The 11,319-nt window shown below is 43.1% G+C and overlaps 1 protein-coding gene across 28 annotated transcripts in view; it reads left to right on the forward strand.

The window, feature by feature from the left end:
* The window catches only part of Znf644 (zinc finger protein 644), a 65,977-nt gene extending 57,719 nt beyond the window's left edge, over window positions 1-8,258 (forward strand). For all 28 annotated transcript variants that reach the window (XM_075943926.1, XM_075943927.1, XM_075943924.1 and 25 more), the window contains 2 exons: window positions 5,770-5,872; window positions 6,925-8,258. In XM_075943926.1, coding sequence (XP_075800041.1) covers window positions 5,770-5,872; window positions 6,925-7,117 — 296 coding nt within the window. In that variant the 3' untranslated portion in view covers window positions 7,118-8,258. The remainder of the gene's footprint in view (window positions 1-5,769; window positions 5,873-6,924) is intronic.
* Window positions 8,259-11,319: the final 3,061 nt, after the last annotated feature.

An 11,319-nucleotide genomic window follows, 5' to 3' on the forward strand; every position in this document is an offset into this window, starting at 1 on the left:
TGACTATGGGGAAGGTAATTGGACTCTCTTGTCTGTCTGTTTAGTCATCCCTCAGGTGATGTCTCAGAAATACAGAGGCCTATGGAGGGCAGGAGTCTGGTTCAGATGCTGAAGTGACTCACAGATTCATTAGTGTGTGTTTTAATGTTTGTTCTGTGTTTTATGCGTGTCTGAGTTTAAGAGGAGTAACTCCTCTTCTTGACAAACACTTGCTTTGCTGAATAAAACAGCGTGGAACCCAACTCACCTTAGACAATTTTAACTTTGTTTCCTTGTTACCATAGAGAAGTAATATCTGCTGTCCTATTGTGTTTATGTCTGGGTCTTCCTCCTGTGCCTGGGTATAGCTGAGCATTGAAGCAGTGGGGGGGGGGGGCATCTACAACTGTGCTGGGTTTTCTTCTCCACATAGACTCAAGTGTAATTAAGGCTCTTTTCCACATTGTTTGCATATCCCCTCTTCCAGGTGAGATAGTAAAATGTTTCCAGGTACATTTATCCCTCCCTGATTGTTTATTTTGATTTGGGGTCAATTACTATTTCATAGTCACAGCACCATATGGAACTAGGTATTCAGGACACGACACTGAGTGCATTTGTATGGCCCCATGCAAAATAAATATGTAGTAGCCTTTGTTTGAAAATTATTAAAAATTTCAAGACTGTAGTAACAGAATTAAACCCAAGTGTGGAGCCCTATGCAGCTGCACATCTATGCACACAGAAAGCTTAAGTGAAAAAACAGATTCGTTTTTAAAGCAAAAGATCCCCTGCTTCCCTTAATTCCTGTCTTGTACCAGCTAGCATTTCTTCAAAAATAACCCCAAGCCTAGTTCTTTTTCTGTTGAAATTGAGAAAGAGAAAATGCTTGTGTGCACAATTTTGTATATGGTTGAGTCTATGAGCCTTGGAGGATTAGAGGCCGTATTTAGAGTTGAGTTCCTCAGACTCACACTTGAATATTCTTGGGACGTGGGTCCTCTTCCCACCTCAGCTGCCACCAGCGCCGTCCCCGCCAGCTTTTCAGTGGTGCCTGCCGGAATGGTGGCTTACCTGTGGGCGACAATTTAAATCCTGCTGTTGTTTCCAGATAAACCTGTAGTTGCTTTTGCCTTCCCACATTGAACATGTTAACCGTTTCTATCTGGTGTCTGTATAATATGACCATTAGGCTTCACCGTAGCCCAGGGCTGTGTCATTTGAAGATCCCCCCCAGAAAACTTGGGCTAAAATTTAATTACTGTTGTAACTTGTAGTAGCTTTAAGAGGTCTTTAGCCTAAGCAGGCCGTCAGGGCTGACCCCTCATGCAGGCCTTACTAATGTAGGGAGGAGGCTAGCTACTGAAGGGCTGGTTTCTCTAGGAAGAATGGCTTGTCCAGTTTCCTCTGCTCCCCCATCCCCTCCCTCTTCTGGTGCCGTAATGCAGTCAGTCCAACACAAAGGCCCTCACTCACCAGGCTCCAGAATTATGAGTGTATTTACTTGGAGAGTTAAGTTGTTGCCAAGAAGTAGGACTGTTAGAAACACCACCTTTGCAGCTACAGGATCAGCGGAGGAGGAAGATTTAGGTGAGTGTGCTACAAAAGAAGCTTGTGCTGCTGTGTGCAGAACATTGAGTAATTCTGGTGTGGGATCGGAAGGAAGCTGTAGATTCCTTAAGTGGTTGTGATTGGAATATGGTAGCAATGTGGACAGAAAAGGCCACTCTGTTAATGCTCAGACAAAAATGAGGAACAAGAGTAAAGGTCATCCTTGTTATATTGTTGTGAAGAATTGGGCAGAATTGTGTGGAACACGGAATGGAGGAGTGGGCTATCTGGTGCGTAACATTTCCCGACAGCAGAGCATTGGGTAGCTTAGTGTTCGCCTTAGCTGCAGTCAGCTGCAGAAGACAACTGTAACGAAAGTGAGGCCGGAGTCAGGCTGGTGACGGACAAGGTGAGGAAGGTGAAGGAGTCAGTATGGTAAGGACCGAGGGCTTGTAGGACTGTGGCAGCTTTGACTTAAGTGACCATGTGATCTAGCAGACTCACTCAAGAAGATACAAGTGGGAAGCCTGTGCTGTTTCCAGGTGATGTTAAACCTCCAAGCCCCAGAACCTAGGAAGAGCAGGAGCATGGCTTCCTTCCATGGGGGCTGAAGAATGAGTCCCCACCAGGGCAGCTGTGGGCTGTGGGAGTCAGAGTCCTCTAGGACCCTGCAGTGGGAGCCCCCAGCCTGTGACACAAGCCTGGACAAGTACAGGCACAGGACTCGCACCTGAGAGCAGAAGACTGCCCTGCCCAGCCGCAAAGCTGTAGGGGAGGGCGGCCCCGACTTCCAGTGTGGCGGCCCAAGAGCCTTCTTGGTGCTTTTCTTAGTAGCTTTTACAGTTACAAAGGATACGTTTTTTCTTTGTTCTTGTCTTTTGAAATGAGAATGTCTGTCTTATTATTGAAGACCAGATGCTTAAGAGATGATCAGAAGCTACAAGTCTCTGTCCTCACGAATGGGCTGACACTGTACTTTACAAACGGGCTGGTTAGCATAGGAATGGTAAGAATGAGTTTGCCCAGTGTTCTCTTGGTTTTCTGAGCACCTACCCATCTGCCTGCCATGTTATTGTTGAACAGTTATTGTCGCCACAGTGGATGCCACACTCCTGTCTCTAGGACTGTGAGCCAATCGCTTCTCTTCTTCCATTCACCCGGTCTACGGTGTTCTGTTCCAGCAGCAGACAGCACACTGAGACACATAGACAGACCAGTCGTCAGTCAGAAAAGGAGCAGATTGGGCAGGGATGACTGAGTGCACTTGAAATGTTAGTGGTGAACATTAGTTTAGCCATGATGTACTTCTTGGCCACAGAAGCTTCAGGTGACACCGAATAAATCCTCCTCCTCTGGAGTCATTTGTATAATGAAGAAAAGAAAATTTTCTTGGAAAAATTACTGTATACAATGAACAGAACAATGGAAAAAGCAAAAGGTTTTATATAATTACGTCAGTACCAAAAGTGACTTCTTTTTCTGCTGTGTACAAAATGAAATAATTGTTCTGAAAACAGGCTCGTCTCTGGACTGTGTGTCATCTAATGGTGTGCTTGTTGTCATCTGTTTTGTGCTTTGGACTGTATTTTCATAACACTGTGGGGTCTTTTGGGTTTTTTCCATATTTAGTAAAAACATAGCTGTTTTACTAAAAGTTAGGTTGTTGAACCTTTGTATATGTCCTTGTAGCTCAGTTCACTGTCTTTGTGAGTAATTTTGCAGGAACAAGTGTCCGTCTTCCATATACCCAGATAACCTGAGTTAGAAAGATTTCTAAGCAGTCTTCTGGATGAGTCTGGTTCCCTGCACATTTTCTGCAGTCTGAGCAGGCATGTGAGGGCCAGTGCTCTGTGACAGACACGCATGGGTGCTGTCCTTTGCTTTCCACGGAACATTGTTTGTAAGTTGTCTTTGATGCAGAGGTGCCGTGTTCCTGTTACTCAGCTGTTTACAGAGTTTTATAAATGTGTGGTCTGCATTACAGGGGGGTTGTGTGCTCAGTGTGCTCATTTCACTTACTAAACAATGCTTTTGGGAAACAAGGGATTTTAAAATAATGAAGATGTTAAGACATTTTAGACTTTCAGGTTTTGTTGCCAGGGGTGTGAGATTTAAAATATCTTAATCTTAAGCTTATAAGGACTCTTAACACAAGAACATCTGTAACCTGACTTGGAAAACTAGTTATCAGAAATTACCAGCTGCACAGTGATGGTCTCCCAGTGTTCTGATGTCATGCCACCTCCAAATATCAGTGCTGAACTTTGGTGGCTTCATTTACAACCTTAGATATTGTCATTCATAAAACACCTTCTGAGAGTATGTACAGTATCAAAATTCAGAAAATATTGTTCTTCTTCATTTAAGTAAAATATCTTAGAGATGCCGGCTGTTCAGTTTCCGGGTGTCACAGCATGTCTGAGGAACTGAGTTTGGGAGCTTGGACACATCCCTTGACTTCCTTTTGACCGTTTGCAGTCCTGGATGTTTTGCGGGGGTCATAATACATCCTGTTTGTATCCTGCAGTCATTTATCTGCGTTCTACAAGGACTTGTAAACAGAGTATAGCAAGTTTGAAAGGCTGTAACTAAAGCTAAACCTATGTCCTACATCACAGAGGCAGACGTCACATGTCTCGTAGGTGAAGGGAGTAGCTGACAGCTAGAAGTTCTCCGAACTCTACTTCCCGAGTGCACATGACTGTCGCAGCTCTGGAAAAGAAGTGGGTGGTGTTTGGCTCATTCCTACTAGGTCTGGTGAAGACCTCTGGTGAATACCAAAGCCAGTGCAGAGCCCGTGGTTGCCACCGTGTGAAACGAGTGTGCGGTGGCATCAGAGCGGAGTGCTGCCCAGACTGCTTTGTGGCCTCCTCTGGATGCCAGCGGTTAAATTGCCGGACTTTGCTTTGTTTTTGGTCCAGAGCATTTGAGTCCCTGCTGAGTATCAGACTCTCATCTCAAATAACTGAGGAGAATCTTAAAAGAATTTTCTAGGGCTGGGTTATTTAGCTTTGAATTAGCTATTCTTCAGTGCCTGACTTCTAATCGTTCTTTGCTTACTGGCGTTTCGTTTTAATAATAAATAGAAAAAAACCATGAGTCTTGGATTTTACTTTTAAGCAGACAAGAGGCAAAAAGTTGGAAATCGTGACTGAGATTTAGGTTCCTACAGTTTTCAGTTTGCAGTGTGCATTTCGGCTGTCGTGAGGAACTGTGGTCTCTGGTGTTGTGATGGCAACACCTGTTCTCTTGCATTGAGCAGCCCGCCCTGTTCTCTTAGAAGAACGAAGGCCATCTGAGTGGTCCTGTCTTCTGTTGCGCTTGGACCCTAGAGATGAACTCTTTCTCTTCCTGCTATTGACAAGCAGCACCCGCACTTCCCATCATCCCTTTGTCCAAAGGAACGCTGTAGCTCTGCCCAAAGACTGTAGAGCATGTGTCCTATCTGTTCAACTGATGAAAATCTCTTCTTCCATTGACTCATACCTTTGAAGTAAATAATTAAAGGGAAAGATTAAGCAATGGAAAAATGTCAGAACTAGCCTAAAATTTTGCCTACCCTTAAAAAAAGTATTTTCTTAAATCATATTTTTAAAATAAACTACTGGAGAAAATATAGGATGAAAACTGTAAAGAATAGTTGGCATCAAACACTGGATCCAGCTGTGAACTTAGGCAACAGGTTTGTAGCTGTTTTCTACTAAAATCCACATTTGTATGATTGTACATGTAATAGAAGTTGAGTTTAAAGATGAAAACTGAGCTATGTTTGCTCTTGAATTTCACAGAAACTGACTTTTCATTGAGCTTTCTGTTACACTGTGACATTCCATTGCTCAGTTTGCTAGATCTATTTAATCGATTAGTAATAAAATGCTAATTTAATCGGTTAACATTAAAAAGTTGTAATTTTCCTGGAAAAAAGATGTTTAAAATTACGTGTGATCAAAAGTAAAAATTTCCATTATTGCTATTATTGACCTGCTGAGCTTCCGGTTCTTCAGCCACATTTCCTCCAGTCTGTGTGCGTGGAGAGCTGTATTTGGAAAAAGCGTCACAGAGCACATGTGCAAATCAGATGCCGCTGTGGGGGCGAGGCCCCGCGAGTTAGCCCATGCCCCGTAAACGGGAAGTGGAGCACAGTCTTCTCTGATGGGGCGTAGGTGGCGCGGTCTCTCTGTTGCATAAGTGTGCTTTAAACATACGAGGAATGTTAAGTGTTTCTCTTCTTTTGTTTAGCCTTAGATTGTAAACAGAAGAAGTCCAGGTCAAGATCTGGAAGCAAGAAGAAGATGCTGACATTGCCTCATGGTGCTGACGAGGTCTACATTCTCCGATGCAGGTATTTGTCTCGTTGCCAGACATTGTCCCTTTAGGTTTTCTTTGAGACACAGTAACTATTTTAGTTGGCAGTTTTATTTTTTGGCATACTGAACAAAACATTATAAATTAGGATTTTGCAGAGGCAGAATCTTACTTACTTCATCATATACTTAGGTTTGCTTCAACAACATGTAAGATTGGGTTTGTATATCAGCCAGATGCCTGTAATTTATAGAAGTGGTCTATTAGTTGTGCTTTATATATTTGATCAGTTTAGTTTGGATTGTTTCTACTGTCTTTAAGTTCCTGCTTGTTGAAAACACATTTTCTTTTCCTTCCTCCGTGCACCGTCGTGGATGCAGTGCCCTTCTGCACTGGAGAGACACTTGGGAGTAATTCCCGTGGATGAGTGTAGATGGTATAGAAGAGTTTAGTGGGTAGGAGAAGCGGCTCAACAGCTAAGAGCGCTGGCTGCTCTTCCAGAGGACCCATGCTTTGCTCTCAGCACCCACATGGGTCAGGCATGGCACTCCAGGCTCAGGGCCCTGCTCCCTTAAGGCCGACGAAATATCGGTGCACCTAGATGGTTTTTTAAGAAACCTATTTACTTACTTTTAACTCAGATAATATTACAACCGCTACAAAAATTAAGGACATTTACTAAACCTGTTAATAAAGGTGTAAATTGAGTCCACTTAATTCAAACCAGTGGTTTTCAACCTTCCTAAATCTGTGGCCCTTTAATAACAGAACTTAAATGTTGTGCTGACCCTCCCCCTACCATACAATTATTTTCATTGCTACTTCCCAACGACAGTATTGTAATTGTAGTATTATAAACTGTATTGTAAAATCTGATGCACAGGGTAGTCTTAGGCGGCCCCTGTGAAAGGGCCATCCGACCGTCAAGGGGTTGGGACCCATGGGTTGAGAACCCTTGATTTATTAAACAAGTGCTCTGTCTAGTGTACGATGAGATTTGTTTCCTGCACTAGGGGCTTTATGTGAATTAATTTTAAATAGAATTAGTTATATGAAAAGAACTACCATTATCCACTTCTTGTTTTGTAGGTTTTGTGGCCTAGTCTTTCGGGGACCATTGTCTGTTCAGGAAGACTGGATTAAGCACTTACAACGACACATTGTAAACGCTAATATTCCACGGACTGGAGCTGGCATGGTGGAAGTCACATCACTACTTAAAAAGCCTGCCTCCATTACAGAAGCCTCGTTCTCTTTACTGATGGCAGAAGCAGCTTCATAGAACCAGGAGTCCTTTTCAATAGCAAATTTAATTGGATGTAAATTTAAATTTTTTTTTTGTAAGCCACATCCATTTATAAATGCTAAAGTAGGAACAGTGGGGGACGTGAATTACGGGACATCAGAGCATCTGAATACTTGAGACAGTGAGTAGCCTATATATATATTTTATATAGGGTGGAATGTGTTTTTAAGGGTTACTGAGTTTCGTTGGCTGAGTTTACTCAAAGGTCTTACATCTGAGAGCCATTTGTAAAGTGTTGCACATGAATTCACAGACAGACTTACTGACAGTTACGTTCTCTGCAGTGTTACCAGAATCAAGACTGTTTTTTCCCCACACTTATATAGAAAACTAAGATATTATATTTTGTTGGTATGTATTTAGTGTTTTGTATAATACCAGGAACTGCTAACTAAATTTACTCAACTTAGGGCATTAAATATCATGTACTTCATAGTTTGAGACTGTTCACCCGGATAGGGCAGAGAACTATCTGTCTGGATGTGTAAGTGTTTTTTTTTTTTTTAAATCACATGGAATGGTTTGTTTTTTTTTTTTATACTAAAAAGTTGGAGGGAGATTTGTTTAAACAAGTATTTCTAAAAGAACTCTGTACATAGTCCTGGAAGTTCCCTGCGGTGAGGAAGCCGTCTTCCTGCAGTTGCTTTTCTCAGACAATGAAGTGGTGCGTCCATGCTACCTCCTACTTTGTCAACAAAGATGCTATTACCCTTTCCATCTTTGTATCATAGTAGATTTTACAAATCCAATGTTCTTTATTGCAAGACATACTTTTGTTAACAGACTTGTTTCTTTGTAATGTTTTACGTACAGTTTGACATGCTTACAGGACAGGGTTGTCTCTTTATTTAACATTGTAGAAATGTAATTAATAAACAAGGCTCACTACACAATTTAGAATAGACTTTCTCATTTATATTATCTTCCAAATTTGATCAGTTAGCAGAACTATTAATACACAAAATATTTCTACATATGATGAGAATGTTTACAATTTCAATCTTAGAGCTTGTTTTGGATGTGATTATATGTATAAAAATTGTGTAACACTATGCTCATGCTAAGGACCGACATGGAATACTGAAATAAATGTGCTGTGAGGAGTGGAGAAACCGTGCAGGTGTCTTGGTCGTGATGACTCGCAAACCCTTCCACAAGCAGCTTCGTTCCTGTGTTTGAGAATTAGCATCCCTTACGAGCTAATGTGTGCAAGCACCCATTCGGCGACATTTCATGTAGTTGCTAATATCGGTCAACCAAGGATATGCATCGATGCTTTTCTTCATTTGTACAGAACGTTAAAGCAGTTCCAACAAAGGGGTAGACTATATACATACGTCACTGCCAGCGAAATGCCTTTCTATGGTATATCGCCTTACCAAAAATCGCTAAATAAAAAGACTTCAAGAAGTATAATGCCTCAGACACGAAGCATTTCTCATCTTTTATCATGGGACGTAGTCCGTGAGGTTGTTTTATTATTTAGATTTTTTATATTCACTATGTTACTTTGGTTTTCTAGAAACACTACATTGGTCAATATGTTATATATAAAAAAAATTTGCCTATTATGTTATTAAACTCTTAATTCAGGGCCATTTAATGTTTAGAATTACATCACATTCCATTACTTTTGACTGAAAGTATACCAAGTCTGGGTTTGTATGGATTACCTCTTCCTAGAGATGTCTGTCATGTTGAGTTTCCATGAGATTTCAGTCTGGGTCTGTCCTGTTGTCTGCTCACTTGATGGAGAAAATCTCACTCATTTCCCTGGGCTGGCCTTGAGCTCAGCACCCTCCCAGCTCAGCTTCTGGCCTGGCTGGGACCACACCAGTGTGGCACTGTGCCTGGCTCAATACAGTTTTTGAAATCGAACCATATGCTAACAAAGCAAGTAGAATTCTCAAGTTTAGCGGGAAAATGAGAAGACTTGGGAATTTTAGAGCCTCTTTGATGTAATTTAGATTTTTTTTCGTAATCATGGCAGCTATCAAAATGTAGGCGTGTGACAGTAGAATTAGTGTAAACACACATTTCAGGGCTTCCTAAGTATAGAATCCTGCCATTCACGAGTATGGACACATGGGCATCTCTCCCTTAGTTACCCCTTTATTATTTACTTTAAAAACAACATGTATTTTTGTGAGGGGGGCACAACACCCTGTTGAGATTCAGAATGCTTGCTCGAGTCCATTCCAGACTCAGGTGGCCTGCCTCGTCACAAGTCACAAGACAAGTGTCCTCTGCCGCCCCACCAAACCCACCCCTGCCCTGGGATCCTGTTGCTAGAGCCCAGATTTGAACACTGATTGAATAGGAGTGATGAGGATGGGCACACCTGCTTCGATCCTGGTTCAGAAAGAGAAACTTTGAGGTTTCCAGTATTTAAATAATGCTGGGGATGGACTTGTGTAAGCACCCTTTGTTACGTTCCTTCTGTCCTGGCTGGAAGTTTATCAGAGTTTCTCCAGTTGTGTTGCATCTGCCTGTAAGTATATGTCGCAGTTACATTAATTTATCTACATACGTTATGCCAGTCTTGATGCCTATCTGGGATGAAGTCAGATTGGTCAGGGTGTTCGTTCTCCTAGATGTGTTTGCACTGATTTTATTGAGAACGTCCGCATTGTGGTGGCTGTTTTGGTTGTCAGCGGGACACACCTGTGAAAAGGGAGCTTCTGTTGAGGAATCGCCTCCATCTGATTGACCTGTGGGCTCGACTGTGGGACGTTTTCTTGATTGCTGACTAATGTCCCAGAGCCCAGCCCACTGTGGGTGGTACCATCTGTAGACAGGCAGTCCTGGTCTCTTCTGCAGTTGCCTCCCCAAACCGCTTTTACCTGCTTTAGTGTCAGGGTATGATTGGCTCTATAAAATGAGCTCAGAGTGGTTCTCCCTCCTTTTGTAGGCTAGTCCAGAAGTGAAAGGCAGAGTAGTGCCGGCTGTTCCTTAAGAGTGCTCCCGGTCCCGAGTTCAGTTCCCAGCCGCCTCATGCTCCCGGCGGTCCCGAGTTCAGTTCCCAGCCTCCTCATGCTCCCGGTGGTCCCGAGTTCAGTTCCCAGCCTCCTCATGCTCCCGGCGGTCCCGGGTTCGGTTCCCAGCCTCCTCATGCTCCCGGCGGTCCCGAGTTCAGTTCCCAGCCTCCTCATGCTCCCGGCGGTCCCGAGTTCAGTTCCCAGCCTCCTCATGCTCCTGGCCGTCCCGAGTTCAGTTCCCAGCCTCCTCATGGTGGCCCACTGCCATTTGTAATGAGATCTGGTGCCCTCTTCTGGCGTGTTTATACATAATAAGTAAATTAAATAAAAAGTTCTATAGAATTCAACAGTGCATCATCTGATTTGGGGCTTTTCTTTGTAGGGAAGCTGTCACTGTTTCAATTTGATGCTTGTTATGGATTTATGCTGCTTATATTGTCTGACTTAATGGTGTCTTAGTGTCTAGGAGTTTATCCATTTTTGTTGTTGTTTTGTTTTTTACTGTGTTTTTCCAGGCTTTTGCAGTTTTAGGTTTTCAGAGTCTTTCCTTGGCATTTGCCAAGGTCTCCTCTCTTCCTTAGTTCAGGTAGGGATATGTGTTATCATTTTAGCCTCTATTAATTTCTGGCCTGATCTTTAATTTTTTTCTGGCCACCTGCTTCTTTGGGATTTGGCCTGGTCTTGTTTCTAGGACCTTGACTGAATTCATTCTCAGCTTACTTTTTTAATTTAAGCACTTAGTTGTAATTTTTTCTTAGAATTGACCTAGCTATAACCTAAAAGTTCTAGCAGAGTGTACTTTCAAATTCATTTGATTCTAGGGATTTTCTAAACAGCTTTCCTGATTGCTTCGTTGACCCACTGATCTGTCAGGAGTGCATCGCTCCAGGGCCAAAGAGGCAGCATGGCAAACGCCTGTAGAAGGCCTGTGTTGGGTTCCCAGCCCACACTGGGCAACTCACAACCACCCTAACTCCAGCTGCATCTTGCCCCAGTGTCACCTGCAGTGCCGGCTCGGTGGCTGCAGCCGTGTTTGTGTGTGTGTGTGTGTGTGTGTGTGTGTGTGTGTGTGTGCAGTATCCCCGTGTCACCTGCAGTGCCGGCTCGGTGGCTGCAGCTGTGGTGTGTGCATGCGTGTGTGTGTGTGCAGTATCCCAGTGTCACCTGCAGTGCCGGCTCGGTGGCTGCAGCCGTGTGTGT

Source organism: Microtus pennsylvanicus, chromosome 12 (genome assembly GCF_037038515.1).
Source record: "Microtus pennsylvanicus isolate mMicPen1 chromosome 12, mMicPen1.hap1, whole genome shotgun sequence".
NCBI classification, from domain to species: Eukaryota; Metazoa; Chordata; class Mammalia; order Rodentia; family Cricetidae; genus Microtus; species Microtus pennsylvanicus.